At 38.7% G+C, this 23793-nt stretch overlaps 1 protein-coding gene and 1 long non-coding RNA gene across 5 annotated transcripts in view; one reads left to right on the top strand and one right to left on the bottom strand.

The window, feature by feature from the left end:
* The window catches only part of MID1 (midline 1), a 181559-nt gene extending 164279 nt beyond the window's left edge, over window positions 1–17280 (top strand). For 3 of the 4 annotated variants that reach the window (XM_071430552.1, XM_071430551.1, XM_071430554.1), the window contains exons 8-10: window positions 1026–1187; window positions 3195–3402; window positions 4960–17280. In XM_071430552.1, coding sequence (XP_071286653.1) covers window positions 1026–1187; window positions 3195–3402; window positions 4960–5308 — 719 coding nt within the window. In that variant the 3' untranslated portion in view covers window positions 5309–17280. The remainder of the gene's footprint in view (window positions 1–1025; window positions 1188–3194; window positions 3403–4959) is intronic. The other variant, XM_071430555.1, reaches the window with a different exon arrangement.
* An 807-nt stretch (window positions 17281–18087) lies between these two features.
* On the bottom strand, window positions 18088–23318 carry LOC139591930 (uncharacterized). Its single transcript, XR_011679801.1, has 2 exons — window positions 21173–23318; window positions 18088–19219 (listed from the first exon to the last, which is right to left on the bottom strand). It is a non-coding gene; the product is annotated as an uncharacterized lncRNA (long non-coding RNA).
* Window positions 23319–23793: the final 475 nt, after the last annotated feature.

The following is a 23793-nucleotide window of genomic DNA, read 5'->3' on the forward strand; positions in this document are numbered from 1 at the left end:
TTTCCAACCTTACATATGTGCACACATGGATACACTTCCACTTGCATCTATCTATTTCTGGCTGTAAAACCATATAAAATGTTGTGAATAGATATACTCTTCATAAATGTTAATTTTTTTAATGTAAATATCTACAATAAGAGGCTGGGGAATCCATTAGACCAGGAGCTGTTCCAAATATACAGTGATGGAACTGTATGTATGGGTGATTGACTGCCATTGCATTTATATCACAGTAGGAAAAACTTATGAAGATTAAAAAGTTCATTTTAATAGGGTATTTTCCTGATTTGTTTATGATATTGGTACTGCCTTCTTTTACTTATTTCCTGTGTGTTATACTTCTGTGGTAGGCATCAAATGTAAACCAAATATAAACCAAAAAGGTTTATAAATGGAAAATTTTCCATCTCTTTCCCAGCTGGCATCTCAGCATGAGGACATAAATCAAAAAGTTGCATCCATTAAATTTACTGGCTTAGATTACTTTCTGGCAAAGTCTAAAGTGCAAGAGCCAAAGGTTTCCCTGAAGCCCATGCTCTACCCTGTTTGGCCTCCCATGATTTGTTTCAGGTTCTGAAGAATGCATACCTGGGGACTGTCAGCAAAGGTGCCTCCCCAGCCCTCCTGGCTTTACTGCTCACGTTCGTTTTCTGAGGTTTAAACTGAGTTCATTAATCCAAACAGTAGATTGATGGGATCTCCATAATCCTCCAGTTCTTAAGCAATAAAGAATGCCTTGTGCTGGGATATGAAAAATCTCAGACTGCTAGTGTCTCCACTGAGCCATTTCTTAAATGCCCACTCTTTATGGTTCACTTCACATAGCAAGAATTTAAAAGGTGTCTTGGCTGTGGGTTGATAAAATGAATTAGCGACTTTAAGTAGTGTCTCAATAAATGTAACAACACTTTAAAAGGTACAGAAGCAAAGCTCATATTGGTTGTTGGGTGCCTGGGAATGCTCTAAATGTTCCTCTTTGTGTTTTGTGTGCTATGACTGATGTGCTCTGTTCAAAATTGCAGGTTTATGCAACTCAGCCGACAGCTGGATGATTGTTCCTAATATCAAACAGAACCACTACACGGTGCACGGGTTACAGAGTGGCACCAAGTACATCTTCATTGTCAAGGCCATCAATCAGGCTGGCAGCCGCAGCAGCGAGCCTGGCAAGCTCAAGACAAACAGTGAGTAACACCAGATCAGGATGCACGGAGTCTTCTCCTTTCTGGCCTTCCTTTTAGGTCTGATCTTTGGAAAATACAAGAGGACAGATAAGTTCAACTTTTTAGGTGGTTTCCAAAATGAAAGCCACTTATTTAATATAATTCAAGACTGTCTTAGTCTTCTATAGTGCAGAAAATATGTTGGGGTTTTTTTGAGAGATATATCTGTAGTTTGGTCACTGGAAATATCATATAGGAACAAAGCCATCATACATGAAATGGTTGAAAATACTCTTTTGTGGTTTGTTTTAATATCCTCTCTATTCTTTTTTCTCTACAAAGCAAAAGCTTTTCTTATGTTTGAAGTGAAACATTTTATTTTTGTGGTGTTCATAAGATAATTGCTAGTCTAATTTTATCCTCCAGAATTATCTCTTTTTTAGGACACTGGAAAATTTCTTAGCTGCAACCCCCTCATTTTTTATCTAGTTCAGCAAGGTGATAGACTAGTCAGAGATCCCACTTCAAAAAAACAATGGTTACTCAAATTATTAGCAGATGTAGAATAGCCATTTTAAGACTAGTTTTCAGCTGTTTTTTCCTCTTGCACAAGCTAATCCTTCAGTCATGTAGTCATCATGGGCAGTTCTGAGGGCTGGAAAGAAAACATGGGAATTCGTGCATCTTTTGAAACCTGCTTATTGTAGGGGAGGGTGCTTGAAGAGGGATGGTAGTGAGTGGTGCAAGAGGGAGTCTGAAGAGAAAGGCATGTACACCTTTCTGCTTTCCTCCTGTTTGCTATTAACCTGTGTGATGTGACCAGAGACAATTTAGTACAGAGAGACATCCTTCAGATACTGCTCCAGCACACAAAGGCTACTAAGCAGTCAGAAAGGCAGGCAGGAAGTTATGTTACTGCTGTCAGGTAGTAAGAAATAGCCCCCAAATACTTTGCAAAGGGTTTATTCTATGTTTGGTCATAATATGTAGTTAAATGCACATTGCAAAAGTAGATAACCCTGAACAGTCTACGTTTTACTTTAAGTACGTGTGCCACTGCCTCACGCAGGCTTCATGGATAGATCTAATTTAAATTTTCTGAGCATGCCATCAAATCTTCTGATTACATGTTTTTCCCCTTGGTATGCAAGACAGTAAGAAGAGAAAAGTGCTTTGCTGGACCACTTGTGGAGTTGTAGTCTTCTAGTTGTCTCTTGGTGGAGGCAAATGATCGTTCTGCTTTCTGACAAAATGAGCAAGCCTGTCAGAATTTTGGTGGGCTTTATATATCTACATGATTTGGTTTACCAAAAAGCTTCCTGTTATTGTCTGCAAACCTTGTGCTACAGCCGAAGACACTTGCCAAGAGCAACAGCCTGAGTAATGTTATTGCACCATATTATTTGGACCAAGTTACAGTTCACTTCCTTCCTTTTAATGCACAGTATCCAGCACCACATGGGCATCCTTCCAAAGCAATCCTGAGTTGTTGACTGTGCTTCTTACAAATAAAGCTGTCAGTGAACAAAGAGACAAGCCTAGCTCTTCTTATTTTCAAACTCATTTTGTGGGATTTGAAAACATACTTTTTGTAGGAATGATGAAGATGTTATTATGGAGCTTTGCCCCTAGAGAATTAATAGAACACAAGTTATTCTAAATCTAATATGCTGTGAAAAAAGCAACCCTCAGACCTTTATTAGCATGTATATTGGTTTCAATTACATGCAAGAATTAGAGTATTCTGGTTACCTCTAGGTCAGAGATAATGGACATGATGATTATGCTGGGCTCTTTTCAGGGATTATCAACACGGGGAAGTAAGTGCACAATGAAGTTGACACTAAACTGACAATGCAATAGAATTGCAGGGAGCTGGATAGGTTAGTCTGTCTCAAGAATGCTTGAGAGGAGGAAATTAATATGGTTATGTAATCCTGTGGGCTTCTTAGAGGCTTGCTAATCCACTCTCCTTTTAAAAATCAAAGCCAAACCATTCTTCTGTCATCTTTGTCTCTGCATCTCTAGGTCAGCCATTTAAACTGGACCCCAAATCTGCTCACAGAAAATTGAAAGTGTCTCATGATAACTTGACAGTGGAGCGGGATGAAACATCATCCAAGAAGAGTCACACACCAGAGCGATTCACGAGCCAGGGGAGCTACGGGGTAGCTGGCAACGTGTTCATCGACAGCGGGCGGCACTACTGGGAAGTGGTGATAAGCGGCAGCACGTGGTACGTATATAAAAATATAGGTGGAAAGAAGCTCTGGTTCCCACCACACAGGTGCTGGCACGGTTTCTCTGACAGAGACCAGTAGCAGAGACATCAGGAACAGTATAAGGGCAGGCCAAGCATGCATTTTCAAATAGTTTGTCAGATGAGTTTCCCAATCTCCAGCACTTTTGGACTCCAGAAATAAACTTGTCAGATTATGCATCTTTGTATTTAGCAGCCTTCACAGGACTTTTACTCCACAGCTGGGGTTGGTGGTTTTTTTGAACCCACATACAGTATATATTAAGATTTTTTTTTAATTGGAGGGATCATCATCTTGTTTACATAGAGATAACTTTGTAAATGTGATCACTTTTGCTAAATGTAGAAGATTTTCTGTCCTTCACTATAAAAAAAAAAACAAAACTCAGGACAGCTTGATGATCCAGTTTAACAGGGGCAGAGGTCAGATTTGCTTTTGGGAAGGGGACATGAAGCAGCAGAGCTGTAGGTCTGTGCCCCAGGGAATGAAGCAAGGGGCAGGAAACAGAAGACTGCTTTCCTTCACTTCTGAATGATCCTCTGTGTCATACAGGGGTGTATTTCAGAGGGCCTTTAGTCAATGGAAGAGATGTTATCCTTTGGTATTCAAAGACATCATGATGAAAGTTAATGGAGTGGAAAAATCAGTGGGGTCTTCAGGTATTTCCCACTGTCTCAAAGAAGTAAAATGCTGTTTGTCTGTGCCAGTGCTAAGGAATGAGGGAAAAAAACCTTATGGTAGATTAATCTCTGTTGGTTGAAGGTCCAACAAATACTGCAGTGTCTCTAGAACGTGAGGAACTTTTACATTTCTGTTATATATGACAAATCAGGTATTTTTCCTCAGTATCCTTTAATGAGAATATTTTCACAATCCTTCTGCCCTGCACATCTTGCCATAAATTATGGTTTGCAGAGCAAATGTCTTCACCTACAGTTGCTTAACTTGGCCTGAAACCCAGTCTCAAAAATGTTCATTTGAATCTGAAAACCACACCAACATCTGGCAAAACATATTTGAAAATGGCAAAATGGGGGGGGCAGGGGGGAGAGAGATGTTTAATGTGTCCTTTGATGTTTATTCTTGCATTCCTTCTTCAGGGCCACATATTAAAGGAGCAAGGAGAGATCAGATTAGCTGACAGATAGCAGTGTATTTTAAAATCAATGAATTCCTCTGTATTCATCTGTTGGAAAGGGAAATTTGAGGTCCATTGATTTAAACCCTGAGTTGCTGAGTATTCAACAATCTTCCTTTTCAATACCAGAGGCAAGCCCTCAAAAAAAATTGCCATAGCTGCCAACCTAGAAATAATAATATGAGTTTCCCTGACCTCTCAGACCCAAAAGAGAGACAAAGCATTAATTAAGCCTGTGCAGATGTTGTGGTGAAACGTTGTTTAATTAGAGCTTAACTCAGGGCAGTAAGAGGCGGGGGCATTCCAGTGAGTCCTCTGGGCTAACATTTGACTTCACTGAAAGACAAAATGGCAGGAAGCATTTGTTTCCTTGAGATGTTCTTTTGTTTTGCAGGTATGCTATTGGTATTTCATACAAGTCAGCACCGAAGCATGAGTGGATTGGAAAGAATTCTGCCTCCTGGGTGCTCTGCCGCTGCAATAACACGTGGGTGGTGCGGCACAACAGCAAAGAAATCCCCATCGAGCCCGCGCCTCACCTCCGGCGCGTCGGGATTTTGCTGGACTACGACAATGGTTCCCTTGCCTTTTATGATGCTTTGAACTCCCTACACCTTTACACTTTTGACATTACATTTGGCCAGCCAGTGTGCCCCACGTTCACGGTGTGGAATAAATGTTTGACCATTATAACTGGCTTGCCTATCCCTGACCACCTAGACTCCTCCGAGCAGCTCGCGTGACTGCTGAAAGCCAAAAGGTAGGAGGGCACATCTTCCAGGGTGGCCAGGCGGGGCCACCAGGAGCTCACCCGGAGCTGGCGATCCACGTGGCATCCCACAGAATGCTGCCAAATTTGGGCAAAACTGACAAGGAGAGAAAATCTCTTCCTGTGTATTTTGTACTGAAGGACAAGAAGTGGCTTTAATAATACCTTAGAACTCTTTTTTTCAGTTGCTTTTGTTTGTTTGGTTTTGTATTTCATCTCCTACAGGAAGATTTATAAATTATTTATAAAAATGAAAAAAAAAAGAAAAAAGTGAAAGCCTAGTATGGACATCTGGGAAATGTCTTCTTGTTTTTTGGGAGGGGGGGTTTTTTGCACATTGGTGGTCCTGTTAATTAAAGTTTCATCAGCCTTTTGAATGATTTTATTTTACAGTGGATAATAGAAGAAAATTGGAAAGATGAAAACTGCATAGTGGACAAGTCAGTATACTTCAGGTTTTACTTGTAGCAACATTAGTGGTCTCATTACCAGCCTTGTTGAGTGTGAGAGCTCTCAATTTCTACCGTGCACATGGGAATGTGCAGACCAAAAGAACAAAAATAGGCAAGCGAGGAAGTGGAGCTCGCCAACACAGCAAAAGAATAAAGTTTAATTTACTTCTGTTCACAGGGCAATGCTCTCTCTGTTCATAAAAAACATGTGGAATATCTCCTAGAAATGTGAGTGGATAAATCATCTGGTGATTTATTTTATTGATGGCAATATTCTCATCTACCAGTGCTTCACTTTCGTCTTTGGGAAACTTTATAGAATCACTGAGGATGTGGAAGCCCGATACCATCTCTGAGAATCAGCAGCACTGGAGGAGAGCAGCCAATCCAAGGTCTGACTGTAGACTAATTTGATAAAGCACGGCATCATTTAAGGATTGATTGTAATGGAAGATGTCACAGTTCTGATGGCAGACATGTGAATGCTTATTGCTGATTTTACAAGGTTCAACACAGCAAGCCCAGCCAACCACTCGGAAGTGAGACATGCGCCACTTTACCATTGGTTTTAAATTAAATACAAATGTTTCATTGTCATACACTGTGTAGTGTCTACAACAAAGCAAGGAAATCTGTTTTGCATGTGCTGTATGGAGAAACACTGCAGCTGGAGTTTTTTCATAGTTATCATTGTCCCAGGTTGTTTGGGAAAGCACAGTTCACTTTGTGAATGAAAAGTAAAGAGTAAGCTTTCAGCAGCAGTAGAAATCTGCATAGGGAGACCCGATGTTCATCCCGGTGTTGGTAGAAGAGCTTCAGTGAAGGCAATAGAGGTTCTATGTACTTTATCTCAGAGCTGAATCAGGTGCATTTTTTTCTCTTTCTTTTTACAGATAAAAGCTTTTTGTAATTATTGCGATGCTTATGTATAAATGATCATTTTGGGAGATGATTGAGGCATATGACAACTTTAAAAGAATGCTTTTCCTGCAGTGTTTTGTTGTTACTATGCAAGTGGTGAATATCTGCCTGTGTAGAGAAAAGATAAATTGAATATCAGCTTTAAAGATTTGCTCGGTAATTTATAACCATGCTTTAGGTGTCTTTTGAAAAAGATGCTTTAATGCACTTTGTTCAGTAATGGGCCCAAAATAAAATGGTCCCAAGCTCAGCTTCAGATTTTTTAAATACTGATTCTCCAGGTACAAAGCTCTACTACAGTTTGCCTTATGATTATATCAAAAATTTATGAACAAGATGAAGAGAATACGTACAAGCCTGTTTGGGTTTTTTTTAATAGAAAATAAATGCCTTTCCATGTTTCTTTGATTTCCTTTTACATGCCCTGCTAACTGCTGAATTAAATGGAGAAAAATCTGGCAGTGCATTGCTGATACCATGGCTTTCAGCTGGGCAGCATCCCATAGCTCACAGGTAGGAGCCACTGATCTTTCCCAAGTAGACAGAAAAAGACAAAGTGTGTACATATAGTGAACCTCACTGTTTATCATAGTGTCATTAATAATCAAGAAACGTATACCCTCAAAAATGACAAAGTAAATCAGTCCCCAAGCATCTGAGTACAATGCTACTGGTACAATCTGATATACAATGCCCAGGTGACCTGGCCTGGGATGTTTGGGAGCTAGTTGAGATGGTATGAAAATTTTGAAAATTAGTTGATAGAAGATGTCTGATGCAAAGCAGTGATAAAAGGATGCATGAAGAAAAGACTTTTATTCTAGGGTTATTGCCAAGTTTCTGCCTAAAAGGAAAGAGTGATTACCAAAGTACATGTAGCAAGGCTGTGTGTCTTCTCTTTTGCAAGAAATATTAGATCTAGAAGCTGATTTCAGTAGTGGATAAACTGAAAACACTGCTCAGTGTTTGCTTATACAATGTTGGCAGAGATTGAGCTGGATGGAAATACAACCATTGAATTTGGAGAGGTCCCAAATGATTTCACATATTTCATTGTAAAGATAGAGCATGAGTCTAAAGACAGATTGTGGTTTTGGCCAATGGAAAAAGGATGGTCTTTCATCTACAGACCTTGGTGTATCATCTTTATTTTAACACAGAATACTTCATTTGGAGCTAAGCCACATTTCTCCAATGTCCTATTAACTCAGTCAGTACTCTGTGCACATATGTTTGTGTATATATGTACACATATGTATGGGTATACACACACCAGCATATGCACAAATATAGTGTGTAATTTGTGTATACACACACATATGTATATACACAGACAAAGTGACAGCAACTAGTCAGGTGTTTCTTTTTTGCTTGTTTCTTGGAAAATTTCGTATTCTGTATGACAATGAGGAAACAAGTTTGCTATGAATAGTATTCTTCTGGACATTTTTTAACAAACAAAATCTGTTTATTTTACAATACTTGATTCAATGCCTGATTAATCAATAAAAACTTCCATTTGAAAATGTAGCTTCTGTGGTCTGTGGCATTTTGCATGGTCCATAGTAATGAATTGAAATCTGGGGGAACAAGTAATCCTTGTATAAAAATAAAATATGGTACTTTAATGTAGCAAGCAGTCTTAGATAAGGATTTTTCCCTTTTTTTGAAAGTTTTGTGACTAGGAATGAAGTAACATTATATAATGCTGTGTTTAACAAATGCAGATTTTTGAGGAATAATCAGCTGAGGTGAAAGCAATGAAAGTGGTAGATAAAGCCTATGTTGGTATAATGATTGTTTCAAAAGTGTACTTAAAACCCAATTTGGGGTTCAGCAGAATTAGAGCAAACAATAACACAATCTCTTTAGGAGATAGTAGCAGCTCAGAGTAGTGTTGAGCTTGAGGAAATGGAAGGGTGGGGGACTATTTTTCTCTGAGACCAGATAAGATTTTCCATATGTTTGACTTTTATGTGTTAATGCACACCTAATAGGGGAAAAAAAATTGTACTGAAATGGGCTGTATGTCATAAATTATTTAGTAGACTGTCTCCAGTCTACTGTATTTTTCCATTGTTGGCTTTCAGAGAGCAATAAAGTTGCTGGTTTTTCTGCCATTAGTTTATTTTTTATGACTTTTGGGTATCCCATTTTTCAATTGCTCCACAAAGAGACTCTCAGTTAGCAGAGGGTCCCAAGGGTAAGGTGCATAAAAGTCTCTCAGGTCTGGGTACACTGTGAAAAGCAGGAAATCTGCAAGTACAGGTGAAAACACATTTTTCATTATTTTAGCAATAGTAGGTCACTAAACACCAGTGTGCATCATCTGTTTTAGTCCTGTGTCTTAATTGCAAACACTATATTCTTTACACATTAGAAAACACAACAGGACACTATTGAGAGCACAAATTAAAATGTCAGCTCATTAACCAGTTCATTTTGAGATGGCCAGAGTTATAGCTGAAGGACTGTGGGAGATTCCATTAAAATATGATTTAATAATACAGTAAATATTTCTTTTTTAATTGTTCTTATAAAACAGATGTCTAGTAGTTAGCAGCTGCTTTTAGCTGCAGCAGCACAATTTTCAGATAAGCCCATGAAACCAAACATAGTGAGGATTGCTAGTGGCTCTCATCTGTGTCACCAAAACTGAGGGTATTCATTTTAGTTGGAAAGGCTGTTTTAGTTTGAGGTTGAGGTGTGAAGAAAAGCTGACCCACACAGGCAGTGCTCACCAGTACCTCAGTTACTGGCCAGGGCACACCTGGCCTGAAGGCCTTCAGTGGGGCAGCCTTGGGAAGCTGGTGATAAACAAAAGTATGCACAATTTGCTTATGGAGTGATGTGCTGGGAGTTTAACTGTTACACCATTTCTCATGTATTTTCACATACTGATTCTTATAATACTGGAAGTGTGTCTTGAGATAGAGGGATGTAAAATACAGTATTTTCCTGTCTTACTGAGTTGCTTGCCCATATAGAAATGAGCACAATGGTTTTGTCTTCTCCACATTGAGGAAAATCCCACTCACTTCCAAGTGCTGATGTTGAACTATTTGTATTTAATATGCTTTCTGAAATTAAAGAAACCCTCTTTACATTTTACCTATTGATTTAGTACTTGATATAGTAAAAAATTAAGAGACTAAAGAGCAATGATGTTAACAATGCTTTCAGTGTGGGCTAGACCCTTGGTTTGGACTGTGACGTTTAGGGCATCTGTGTACATAAATCAAATCTCTGTGCCAGAAACATTAAATTGTCATTCATGTGGGAGTTGAACAGTGCAGGTGCAAGTTTTTCCTTCTGAGGTAGGCTTTTGCATTAACTCCACTTTTTGAGTAGAATATTCTGTTTCTTTAATTTTTTTAATTGGTTTTCTGATTCAAGTGCAGGCCCAGTTAATGAGACTGTAAATAATACAATCATTCATCATGTTACTAATTTTAGCAAGCCCTGCCATATCATGTGCCTCTGGCAGGTTGCTGAACACCTCAGCTGCAATCTTAACCTTTACAACCTCACCTCCAACATGAGGACTGATGCTTAAGATGTTGACCAAGTGTGTAACTTTCCCAGGTGGAATTCATCCTGCTTTGAGTAAGGAACTCCAGCACAAATCATGATACCAGTTAAAGGTGAGGGACACATATATTGCACAAGGGTGATATAGGAAAGATATGGGCTAGAAAACCATCACTATTGAGGCAGTTCTGGTTTAGAAGTGCAATAATATATTAGGAAGTTGTGAAGTCTTCTACTACAGTGTGATCAACAGTGGCATTATTACTGCTGCCTGAGAGAGGAATGGAGTAGCAAAAGAGGGAGTTCTGGAGCAATGCTGAGAGAGATCACTCAGAGTGACAGGGCAGCTGAAAACCTGCCACCACTGCCTTCCTTGGCACCATGCTGCAGCTCTGCAAAGCAAGCCTTCACCTATTCATCCTTTTGTTCCAGCTCAGTCTCAACCCACATTCCCAAATGACAGGAAAAATAATATTGCAATTACATATCTGAAAGCCTAACCTGAATAAAAGCAGCAGGGCAGGGATGACAGCCCCGGGCCTTGATCCTCCTTTATTCACCCAGATTTTTACATCTGCTGACTTCAAAGGAGATAGTCCTGATTTACACAGAGGTAGGTACAAGCCCATGAATCTTCACTTTCCAAAGAGTCAAACCCAAGTGGAGCAGGAGCCCCTGTGAGAACAGCTCAGACTTCCCAGTAAATCATATCTTTGGAGAAAGCACTTTAGCTGCTAGCAAAACTGCAGTTTCTCATGAGCTGTTTCCCAAGGCCAGCACAGGTGTGTTTTAAAATGTCTGGTTCTTTTAAAATGTATGGCTCAGTAACATTCTTCTTGGGTGAATTGTTCAGACAATGCTTTGCTGTTTCTTCCAAGTGTGGGAACTATTCTCTTAGCAGGTGTTGTGTTACTTTTATAAAATCTTGAGATTCACAAGTTATAATATAATGCTCTATCTAGCATAAGACTATTGTTCTTGGACTTCCATTTAAAAAGGGATAATAGCTAAAAAGTTTAGAAGACTGCTTCCTGTACCTGTCCTAATTTACATAGTTATTTGAATTCATGGAGATGCTTCCTCTTAAGGAATAGCACCTCATTTCTTGTTAATACAGATGGACAGATAGTAATTAGGAGTATTCCTGAAAATTATGAACCATTACAATATTTTATAATCAAACCTTTAAAAGGCAGCAGATGGAGGCTTTGTGTTTTGTATAGTCATTGAACAGGAAAAAAACAGCTATAGCTGTTTAGATCACTGAAAGGTAACAAATGGCAGCTAACTGCTACATGACAGGAGGGGAAAAGTTTTCATTAGCAATTTTTTACTTCACTCTCATTTTTATTTTACTTGGAAAGCAGACAATTCCACTTGAAAATGTTTCTGTGATATTCTTCTATTTCTTCACCTTTCTTTTGTTTTCAGTCTCATTTTTAATTTTTAAATATTAGGCAAGAAGTGTGAGTTTCAAAAAGTTGGCTTTATTTTTTATTTTCTTTAAAATTACCATTTTCAGGATGTGGACAAGAAATTAAATGAGAAGTCAAAATACTAATGTAATAATGTAACTTGAATGTTGAGAATATTTTTGAAGCACAATTTAAAGAAGGAATGCAGATAAACCTGTCACTCTTCTACAAATACTGAATTATTTGGTTTCATTATTCTGGGCTTAATAGCATTTCTCTCTAATTAAAACAGCACTAGGCGACCTGATTAAGGAGCACAAGCAGAGAGATAGTAGATTATTTTAGGATAACCCTGGAACCAGCTCCCTTTAATAGCAGTAATTTATATACTCAACCTCATTAATGCCAGCTTGGGGGTTTGGGGGTTCTTTTTTTTTATTATTGAATTGTGTGTCCTCACTAACAGTAGTTCATAGCCTAGAAGTATGTGTCTCACTTGGGAAGCATAGATTCCAATCCCTTATTCTATTGGGATTCTATTCCTTTATGGAATAGTAAAAAAGTCCTCCCTGTGGCAGGTGTGAAGGTGGTGCCAACACAGTGAGAGCATCTCCCACCAGCAGAGGATTGTTTGATCTATATTTCTGTTGTCTTGTTTATGCAAGTACTAGTGATGGCCACAGGATGAAGTAAATTCATCCAGATTTGTAGGTATGGGAAGATGTGAAAAGCCTCTGTTGCATTAATATTTACAACCAGTGGCACACACAACCCAGAATTAGAAATGAGCAAATGGAGATTTGTTCCTTTATACAATCAGTCACATATTCTTTTAATTTCTTCTAGTGACTGTGGCCTCTGTCTCAATTTTTCCATCAGTTTACATTGACATGCTCCTTGAACATTTCTTAAAGTTGGTGAGGTTTTTTTACATATTAGGTTTTAGTCAAGCAAACATTTTTTTAAAACAAACATTGCTGATATAATGTCAGCAGGTTATGGTAAAGAGTGGAGATGAGGAGCAATTTAGAACCCAGAACAGGTACAAATTGAATTCAGAATAGAATAATACTCTTCTAACAGTGTAGTCATAGAATTACTACATTGCATATATTTTGACTAACAGGGTTTACTATTGAGGAAATTAGAATAAACCTTTGAATTATATACACAAAAAGAGAAGAAAAAATTTATTTATTCACAATCAATAATTCCTATTTTCCTACTTCCTTCCATGGGAGGGATGAAACAGGAATGATTTGTCTTTCCATTTTTATGAAGTCACTGCTCCATATTAGTGTTACTTGGAAATCTCTCAGGATGAAGAAATTTCATATGAACAAGCACAGCATTCTCAATAATCTTGAAGTCTGCATAAGCCATTAGCCTTATTTAAGGCTGGCAGTTACTCATCAAGTTATGAATGCTTTCATGTGTATTTAACTGTGCCAGTAGAAACATGTAGCATTAAAAAAAAAAATGATCAATCAGCTACAAAGCTGCTGCTTGGGATAGGGAAAGGAAAATATTTTCATGGACCTGTACTCGTGCTGGTTCTCATGCACAGAGAAGCCCTAAGTCCTGACAACCTTTATCTGTTTTTGGAATTCCAAAGCTCTGCAAAGCATGGTTGGTGTATATGGGTACAGCTCACCCCAGTGTCCCCACTGTCCCAGTTATTCCTGCTTCCCCACAAGCAGAAGGAGAAGCAAGGCAGCTCCCAAAGGTCTTCATCTCTGATGCTTCCCTGACATTTCTCATGGCAGGAACAGTAAAGGCACGGGATGGCCACACCTTGTGTGGCAGCAGAATTACACCATGAAGTTTTAAGCAGGCTTCTCTAGGATAGGACCCTACCCCACAGAAAGAGAGGCTGAACTGGCTCCAGTAACAAGGTCCAGACATTTCTTAAGTAACTTGTCCAGCTTCTGCCATGGACAGGAAAGGAAAGGGAAATCTGCTGCAGGACAGCCTATGTGAATGGCACATTTTCTAAAGGCATGTCCAAAAGGATCAAAGGGAGAATTTTAACATAATTCATCCTCATAGGAAGGGCTGCATAAGGAGGATGGATACATTTTTCCGTGTTTCCATGGAAGCATGGAAAGCTGCCTCCTTGTAGGTCAGGTTTGGCACTGTTTGTGGGCAGGCAGCCCCTCATTTCATTTGAAGAGTGAAAAATCATTTTCCCACAATTTTTCTTCTCATTCTCCTAAAAGTTTGACAAATGAGAAGAAAAAATTGTCAAATTTCATTTCATGAAGGCTCATATCACTGATCTTCATTGTCAATGCAAAGAAAATGCAAAAACTAACAAAGAAAAAAAACTAAAGAGAATACAGCAAAACCTCTGTGTGCAAAACTTTTTATTTTTTACAACTGACAAATCTGACATATTTTTAATCTGCTACTATTAAAACAGTAATGGATTAATAGTACTGTTATGAAGCAGAAACAAGGTGGAAGATTTATCATGACTGGAACTCTGACAGAGAAAGAGAGAAATAGAAGTAAAAGGCAGAAAGAACATCCCTGGGAAATACACCTAGGAATGTAAAACCAGAAAGCATTGCTGCCCCAGTGCAGTGAGTCTGGTAGACACTCATCTGGAAGACTGCAAAATTCTGGTCTAAAAGAAAGATGATATTCAATAACACAGGATCAGAAAATGGCTCATCTTAAGAGAAAGCTAAGGAGGAGCTTGGGTGATAAGGGGAGATGCAAATGTGGCAGTGTAGCTATTACTGTCTGAATAGAGATAACAAAGTGGTTGTGCTTTTAAATATATGATTAGGGATAGCCCCAGGAAAGGAGAATCACAGTTCTGAACAAAAGTTAAAATTGGTACAAGAATAAATTCGGTCAGCTCTTTTATGAACAGTTAGATCTATAGAAATCAAGACATTTACTTTATGGGATGGCAAGAAGAATAAAGAAACCTTGCTGATTTGAGAAGTTTTGTGTGTGAAATTAATCACCCTTCAGTCTAAATTAGCAAGTATTAGTCACCTAGGTATAAGCATGTTTTCTAGGCATCTTCCATAATGAATGGGAAACAAATAGCACCTGCAATTGTTCATTTCAGGTATTCTAGCCACCTAACTCAGAGCAGAGAGAATCTCACTCCACGCCTGTCCTTTCACTGTTGGCCCTATGAGGAGTCACAGACAGTGAGAGTGTATTTGGTATCTGTCTTTTAGATAGCTCAAGTCAGATCAAGTGACTACCACTCTATATATTTAGAAAATGGTATATTGACATTTTTATAGTAGTGATTACAGAGTGAATCTATTTCTTTGGATATAATACAGGAATTTATAGACAGCTCCTGTCTTAAAATCCTTACTATGCCGAAGTACGAAGGCAATTTTTCACTGGCCTCAGTGAAGCCTACATTTTGCCTCTTAGATATGAATCAGGTGAAATATTGTAGGTCAAAGTCATATTAAATCTCTCAAAGACATCTCTTGACAAGGAGTGTTCTGGCCACTGAGCCCTGTTTTTTCAAAAGAAGACATTTATAATAATGCTTCAGTAAAACAGCCATTCAGGCAGCATCAACAAATAAATAAACTTTTATTTGACTACAGAACAAACTGGCTTGAGATTTTATGTGCTCATATGCATTCTATTGCATTGATCCTCTGCACAAGTATTTTGGATTCTAAATTAATTTGCTTACCCAATGCTGAAAAATGCTACACATTAATAGCATTTCCTGGGCCAAGTGATTTGGTTGTATTAAGGAACCAAGAGCTCCTCAGCAAAACTGTCTTCTAACAGAGAAATAGCCAACAGTTAAAAGAAATGCATAAGAGATAGCTGAGAAGTGCTGGCTCTTAAATATATAAGTTGGATGCTGAAGTCAAAAATACTTGGTTTTTTATGTTATTTATTTAAATCTTCTGCAGAGGAAATGGGTCTGGTGCTCTGAAGGATAACTGGAAAGCCTTTTGATATTCACGGTAGATTGTTTTGAATGGCTGCCTTCCAGAAAATGAGCAGAAAAATATATTCTGTAGATGGATGTAAATATTCCTTTTTCCAGGGTTTTAACTTAGACTCACCTCTCTATATTGTATAGGTCACTTTCAGAGGTTTCATTTTATCTCTTTCTAAACAGCATGAGTATTTATCTAATGATGCTGTGGTGAGGTATGCTTCATTCTTCAGGTTAATAGAGTGCACAGTTGAAAAAAACCTTCACATGCAAAGTATTGTTAACTGCTTGTTCATAAAAGGGAAGGAAATGACTCAGGCTGAGGAAATTTTGAAGTTAAGATTGTTGATGCTCTTCAGGCTGATAGAAAAAGAATTCTCAAATAAAAGGTGAAAGTTTCTTCAGGAAGCACTTTCTGTTGGGGAAAGGATTAACAATCCAGGAAGGTCAAATAAGGAAAACTGTCAGAAAATCACTCAAACTAGGGAAATATTTTGTAAAAAGTGTGACACAGAGGGAGTTGGTGGGGTTAAGGTAATGGTGAAAGGTGACTGAGATAGCCTGGTGTGCTTTGGAGGGACTTTGTGAGGATTTCTATTCACAGAGAATATGGGAACAGTTTGTGAAACTGCACTGGCCCGTACTGCTTAGGGGTCTGGGAGTTGGAAGCAGCATCAGAAAATAATGGAACTGAAATACAAGTCAAGAAAGAAGGAACTGGGAACAGAAAATAGCACAACATGGAAAACTTCTGTAAAATGAGTCTTCTTACTGTTGGATTTGTTACATTGATGAGTATTGAAATGAAGACAACTTTTAAAATGTAGCTTATTTTCACAGGTTGTGGCAACATGATTCATTACTTCTGTTAATTTTAATTATTTGAACAAAAATGTTCCTCTGTTTCTGGTGCCTAAATCTCTATCTGCCTATAATCTTAATTTATGTGCAAGCAAGGCCTTACATCCTTAGGTATTTCCCATCCATAGAAGCATGGAATTAGTCCTATCTCCTCATAAAATTTGGGCTCTTCCACCAGCATGGTAAAGAATGTGGAGACACTTTTTTCTGTCTCTAGTTGAAACAGCCAAAGTTTTTTGGTAAATGATGTAACTTGATAGGTACTGAGGCCTCTTGGTTTGGGAGCTTGGTGGGTTGATGTGGCAGAAGCAGTGATGGTTTGTCTTTTACATGGAAGCAGGCACTGATTAGGTGATTAAAATTCAGATGGTTTTGTGCTGAATTTCTGGAATGGAATGTGTCTGAAGGGTGGTGAAGATGTTTGATGCTGGAGCATGAGGAAGTTTTGCCAAGGCATTGGTGAGGTGTCACTGTCAAAGAAGTTAGTGAATGTAACCACAGTCACTGTAATTAAAAAGGAATTTGACAAAATCTTTGTAAAGTTATTGTGCTCTGAATGGTGTTAAAATATGGAATTTATGTTAATGTAAATGAACTGATGTTTAGTTATTGGAATAAGATACTACAGATGTATTGTGGGATATATATAAATGAATGTGTAATCTAGATTATGTGGGTTATAAAAGATGGTGCTTTGACCATCTGTCAGTGGTTTGCTTTTATTGGGCTAAGGAAATTGTGGCTATGAAAAGAAATAGCAATTTATTAGCAAGTTTTGGATTGTATGAATGTGTCTTGATTTTTGTAATAAAGAATGTTAACTCTACTGCTTAATTTCTGCTAAAGTAAACCAGTGAATTTCAGTAGCAATTTTATTTTGGGCAGAATAGATCTTAACAAAACCAAGAGTGGTAATCAAACCTTATCTAATCTCAGTTTAAGATAATTGTCAACAGACAAATAAGTGAATCATAGCCTTGCTAAGGAATTCCCATTGAAGGGAGATCCCAGGGCATATCCAGGTGGAGGCAGGTCTCCAGGAATGTATCCCAGAGGTAGCCCTGAGGAAAACAGGGAAAGCTATAGTGAGGAAAAACAACAGGCCACCAATGGGTGGATTTCTGACTTTTGATAATCAAGGATAACAGCTCTCCTGGCAAAGGGAAGGGAAGGGCTACCAGCCTCACACCTTCACATTAGATCAAAGTGACTCCCTGAAACAAAGCCGCTCACCCCTTCTCAGACAAGCTTTCTCCTCCATGTAATTTCATAGGAACTGAAACAATTCTGAAGCAAAATGATTTTGTGGTGTAGAACTATGGAAGTCAGGGGTAATAACAGCAAAGCTAAATTTGCAAAGGTGCACAGGTAAGGAGAGAACAAAGAGGGATTTTACTGGGATTAATGTGCTGTGGGAAAGATGAGTGAAATGAAGTTCAGAGGATTTTTTTCCTCTTACTGAATCAACATAGTTTTGGGATTATCTCTGAGTCATAAATTCCAATTAGCAGTATAAAAAATAACTTTTAACTGAAAGACAGTTTTCTATCATGTTCCCAAAGCCTTGCCTCAGAGATACCCACCTAAACTTGCTCAGAACTACTCATCAAGTTCACTATAGAAGAATCACACCTATTTATTCACCTTTTATTGCTGAAAAAAATATATATATAAAGTACAAGAGCCAACAGTGATACAGGATTTATAAACTGTATACTTCTCTCCTGGCAGAGGCATGACATGATACATAGTTAATTGTCACTTGAATTAGCATGCTTTATGATTACTTTATTCAAGGCAAACTCTCAGCCTGCAGTTATTGCAGTCCTGTTCTGATGTCCCATCAGCTCTCCCAAGAGGGCTAGGCCAAGCCCCAAGTGCTGGAAATGCTGAATTTCCATCCTTGCTCTCATCAGGGCGGGTGCTGAACCTCCAGCACCCAAACATGGCAGTCAGGTAATGCCTTCCTTGCTGTGCCTGAAGACCAATTCCACCTCCCCAGCTTTTTTCCTCTGTTGGAGCTTCAATGTCCCTAGGTTTTTTTCAGTCTTCTCCAGTAAGTCACGTTTTTTGAGGTTTTTCATCATTTGCATTGCTTCCCTATGGATTCTTTTCAATTCATCCTACATTGCTTTTACTACAAGGGCAGTGTCCAAAAGTGAATACAAAATTCAGTGCAAGACTTTACCAGCTGTTTGGAGCAAAAGGATAAAAACAATCATTCAAGTCTTCAACCCCAAATATAGTGCTTGCCTTTCTCATGACACCAGGTCAAAGTTGAATAACACTCCCCTCCCAGCCATTGCAGCCCCTGGGGACTCAGGAGAGCTACCTCCACTCTGTCTTCACCTTGTCAGGAACATGTGTGGATTTAATCCCACCTCATCAGGATCATGTTTGTTTTCAGTCCTGTGCTGCAGTGAATTTACAGTCTGCATCAGCTGCAAATATAATAAACATATCCTCTGTTCCACATTTTGAGGTGTCTGGGAGCTAATGGAAAAACATTAAGCCTGAGACAAACCTTCTCTTCCTGTGACAAATACCCATCAGTGCCACTGTTGGGACAATGCACTTGCTGACAGCTTCTCTCTGAGCAGAGTTTTCCCAGCAGCTCCTGTACCTGCTCGTGCTAGTTTCAGTCTGGTAACGTTTCCCTTGTTTATTTGTAGAATTGCCCACAGGTCACAGTGCCAGAAGCCTCACCGAGAACTGACTGTGTGACAAGTACTGCCTCTTGGCTCTTCCTGGTTCTGGTTACCCTGCTGTAGGGAAAGGAAACACAATTTGTCAGATATATTTGTTCTTGACAAATGCCTATTAACTTACACTCATTTTGAAGCTGTTTTCTAGTTGTGCTTGCCAATTTATTTCACAAGAAAAGGCACATAAAGGGCTGACAATGATGACTGTTATTCTAAAAAAATGGTGTGATTCATTTTCCAATAACTGCTAAATGCTTTCTTCACCTTTATATGCAATATAAACCACAAAAAAGTCACCCCATGATTCCAGAGAGATGAAAGAGGAAACAGATATTCTATGAGATGTCCAGTTCCAAACTAAGACACCTAAATGCCCACATCTATGTGACTAATGCCTAACCATTGGCATCTATTGCCATTTGGGAAACCTCAGAGTTTAGGAGATAGCTACAAGGGCTGGCAGATGTGCCACAGAATCTATGGGAGACTTGGCTTCTCCAGAGCAGCAGGCAAGAGACTCTGGATGTGGAAAATGGCCCATAGTTAACAACTGGGTCATTCCTTGGTTGACCTAAATTAATTGACCTTAATTTCGTCATTTTAATCTCTAATGGAATCTCTGCTCATTCAGTTTTATGCTACAGCTGAACTTTGGTTCCCTGTTTTTGGTTGGCCCTCTTGGGCATATCATCTTTAAGCTCAGGCTAAAAGAGAAAAGAAAAAAAAGTCCTTTTTTTTCTTTCTTGTGTTCCTGCCATTTTAGAATACGGTTATTTTTACATATAGGAGGAGGGAGGAGGAGAATCTTTTCCCTTTGCTATATACTCCTTGGAGCAGACTTATCAGTATCTCAATTTAACTGCCTTTGCTCCAGTAATTACAGTGAATCAGAAACCATTCCCAGCACTGCTACTTGCATCTGAATTACTGGTGCTCTCTCAAGTTTTAAAGTCAGGGAGCAAAGTAAAGGGATTCTCATACTGGTCTGAGTTTAGAAAAGGCCTTTAGTGGATACAATGAATCACTAGCTTAATCTAGGAAGAAAAAAGAACATGTGAAAATAATCCCATACCACTGGGAATTAGGATAGCACTGTGATGCAAATGGAGAATCTTAGAATCAGAAAAGAATATGCATAAGGAAAAAGAAAGAAAAGGCTGAAGTTATTTTTACTTACACAGAAGAAGCTAACAGGCAGCTTTTATCATACATGGAGAGGTATAAAGCAGAAGGCACAGATTCTTCCATCTCTGTCATGTGATTTATTAGTTTAAGTCCCGCTCTCTCTTACTGCGGTGGCTGGAGGTGCACAGAGGGTTGGTGCTGCTCTGCCCTACACACATTGCAGGGGAGGAGATGGATTTGCATTCACCAGGGGACCAGGAGCTCTGCCTGAGAAAGGCAAAGGGTCCTTTCTGCACCCCACGCTCTGCTCAGGATGCAGCCAGATCCCCTGCCTGGCTGTGCCCTCTGCTCACAGCCTGGAGAGCCCTGAGGGGAGACCCTTGTGCAGCAGCAGCACCCAGGCTCCTGCTCTGGCAGCCCCACAGCTGGGGCCATACAGGTGTGCCATGAACACAGTGACATCAGCGTGCCACCTTCAGCCTCAGCAGAGAGTGCCTGTGTGTGTGGCAAGGACCCGTTACACCATCATTATGTTCTCTTTTCTCTGTGTCCACTTTGGCAAAAGCCCAGTTTCTAATCTGGCCATATCCAAGCCACTTGTGGTCTGGAATCTGTAGAGCTGTGCTAACACCAGGCTGTCCCAAGTTAATATACAAGGTTAGGAGGCAAAGTGGAAGCAGTGAGTTGCATGTGCTTTTTTGCAATGTAACTCCCATGCTAGCAGAGCCATGCACTTTCCAGCTGAGGCAGGCTTACAGAAGACATTCCCAAAGTGTGGGTCTTCTCCATCCATATGTTCATCCATACTTCAGCCAATTAACATCTCATCCATCAATGTAAGTCAAACACAAGCTAAGTCTTTATAAAACAAATTTCAAAAAAACTCACATTTTCTTAAGTGTCCTGGCAACCAGACTCCACAGTCTGTTTTGGAGATTTTTTTTTTTTGTTTTGTGCCTGAAAAAAAATGGAAATTGCTGAAGAAAAATGCATTAAAAATGTTCACAAATTATTCAAATTTTGTTTGAGGATAACTTAATTCTAAAAAACTAGAAAGGCAAGTGATTGCCATGATTCCTGAACAATGAACAGCTAGAACATTATAAACATTCTTAACTGTGTTCTAGTTACTACGAATCTCACAATTTTCATTGTGAAGCTATTTAAATTAAGGAGGGCTTATTTCTTTTTCTTTTTCTTTTTCTTTTTCTTTTTCAGTTTTTCTGGGCCATTTGGAGGTGGTTTTGAAGATTTCAGTAGGAGAGTCTTTATATTGAAATTGTTGCGGTGATTAATGTAACAGAATAATGGTTTTGGAAAATAAGTCTTACCTTAATTCCACTTTTAATTAATCTAGTTTCAGCTGCATGTGAAAACACAAAATTCAAGATTTAAACAAATTTAAAATTGCTTTTTTTGGAGAGACAGGTATACCTGAAAAAATGGAAGTGGAAAAATCTTTAGAAGAACAATGTTTTTAGAACTTGGCATTGCACATATGATTTCTTGGGAAAATAAAAGAAACATTGCCGGGAGAATTATCTTTTTAGCTTTCTGTTTAAACCACCAGATAATTCAATAAACAGAGAAGCACCTTGCTCTGCTTGTCATATTCTCAGGTTTAATCTCAGCTATAAGAAGCTAGTCCATTGTTAGGACTGGAAACCTCTACTGTGAAAGGGAAATACAATAACCTTTGCTGCATAGACACCAGGTGGTTTTCCCTAACAAGCACTGTTGATAGAGTGATGTTTAATCTTTGATGGCAATATCTAGGATGTATTGAATTGCAATAAAACCACTTTCCAGACACAGTATCTTCCAGGATTATAAAATATATGGACAAACCATATGATCCTGTATAATGGCATTAAATGCTACCTTGTAGTGCCAGGGACATTCGGGTATTGTAATTTTGATGTCTTACACGGGGAAAATCCAGAATATTTGATAGCTTTATTAAGTGGCAAGATTTTGTTCCTGCATATCAGGTCAGCAGTAAATTCTTACCTTATTACTGTTATAAAACTCAGTAATAGAAACCTGAAGCTGTGTTATATGACTCTCCCCTAGGAAGGGTTAGTGATTCACTTCTTCTGCTGCTGCATAATGATGGTAGGAAGCACCAGATTTGCAGAAGAAAATTAGGAAGGATTGTGATCCAAACTCAGTACTACACAATTGCAATTTAATGTACTACTATAGAAAAATTAATTTTATTATCATGATCAAAGTGGATTCTCACTGGAAGAAGAATTTGGGAGGGAATTCAGAATTGTTAGAGTAGTCTGAGAATTGTGTATGAGCTAAAAATGAGAGGGAAGAATGGAAGGAAGAAAAGGCTAGAAGTAGAAGGTGGAGTGATATGCATCCATTTTCATATTATATCCTTGATCAGGCATCTGACTGGTTCATAATTTTTGAAGTCCTGTCTCAATCTAGGATAATATTTAATCTTAAACCTGGTTATGGGTCATAGGTTATGGCTTTAATGTCTGTGGTTCAGTCTTGTGCTCTGAAAAAGTAGGAAAATCATCATCCTTCTCCACATGAAGCCCCTGACTGAGGGAATCAAAGAAAAAAGGCTCATGTCCCTTGGGGCCTTTGCCTTGGCTACCCAGCAGATTGTCACCACTGAAAAGTAAAACCAGGTTTCAAACCAATCATCTCTTCAAACTGGAACCCAGGAGAAAGTTGGGGAAAAGGGTTAATGTGGTTCCAGTAACTTAGCACTAGGCAGGAATCTGTCTTCGTGTTTCATAGCTTCAAACACACTTCATTTCCACCTCTAGGCAATAGTAAAGTATGTTACCAAATTCATGGGACAGGATTAAGCCTGTTGTAGCCAGGGAATTTTTAAAATGAACTGGGATTAATCTTGCCTTCCAATTAAATGCTAATCATTTAGCCTAAACTAGCACTTAGCTCTCTGCTATAGCCAAGGGAAAAGGACAGACACCTCTAAAGAGTGATTATTCCAACTGCTACTGAATATCCAGGGTGGAATGAATCACCTTTCACAAATGTCTATAAATCTCCACAGAATACAGGAGTCTGGATGATTAGCTAAACTCACAACTTTATTTTGAATCATGTTAAACTAGATGGGATTAATTTCATTCCTGGTGATTAAAATAAGGCATTTTGCACTCTGACATCAATTGTCCAGACAAATACAAATGTCAAATACATCTGCTTCTATCCAGCCTCATAAATAGAAGAGTCTGGTATTCAGTTAATTACTGCTTTTTTTCCAGATAACATTATTGAAGTCTGGCATGGATAATCTCATTCACTGATTTTTCCTAAATGTCTAGATTTTTCTAAATATCTCAATTTCTCTGAAAGAAAAGCAATCTTGGGATAGTACTGGTTATGTCAAATCATCATCAGCTTTCTGTGGACTTGATATGATTTTACAGCCCAAATTACATTTTTTTATTTTGAAAAGATGGGAAAAAAAAAAAAAAAGATCATTTAGGCTAGAAAGAATTGTATCATGTATCACT

This window comes from Agelaius tricolor, unplaced genomic scaffold (genome assembly GCF_023055355.1).
Source record: "Agelaius tricolor isolate 1412-34295 unplaced genomic scaffold, bAgeTri1.0.p SCAF_7, whole genome shotgun sequence".
NCBI lineage: Eukaryota > Metazoa > Chordata > Aves > Passeriformes > Icteridae > Agelaius > Agelaius tricolor.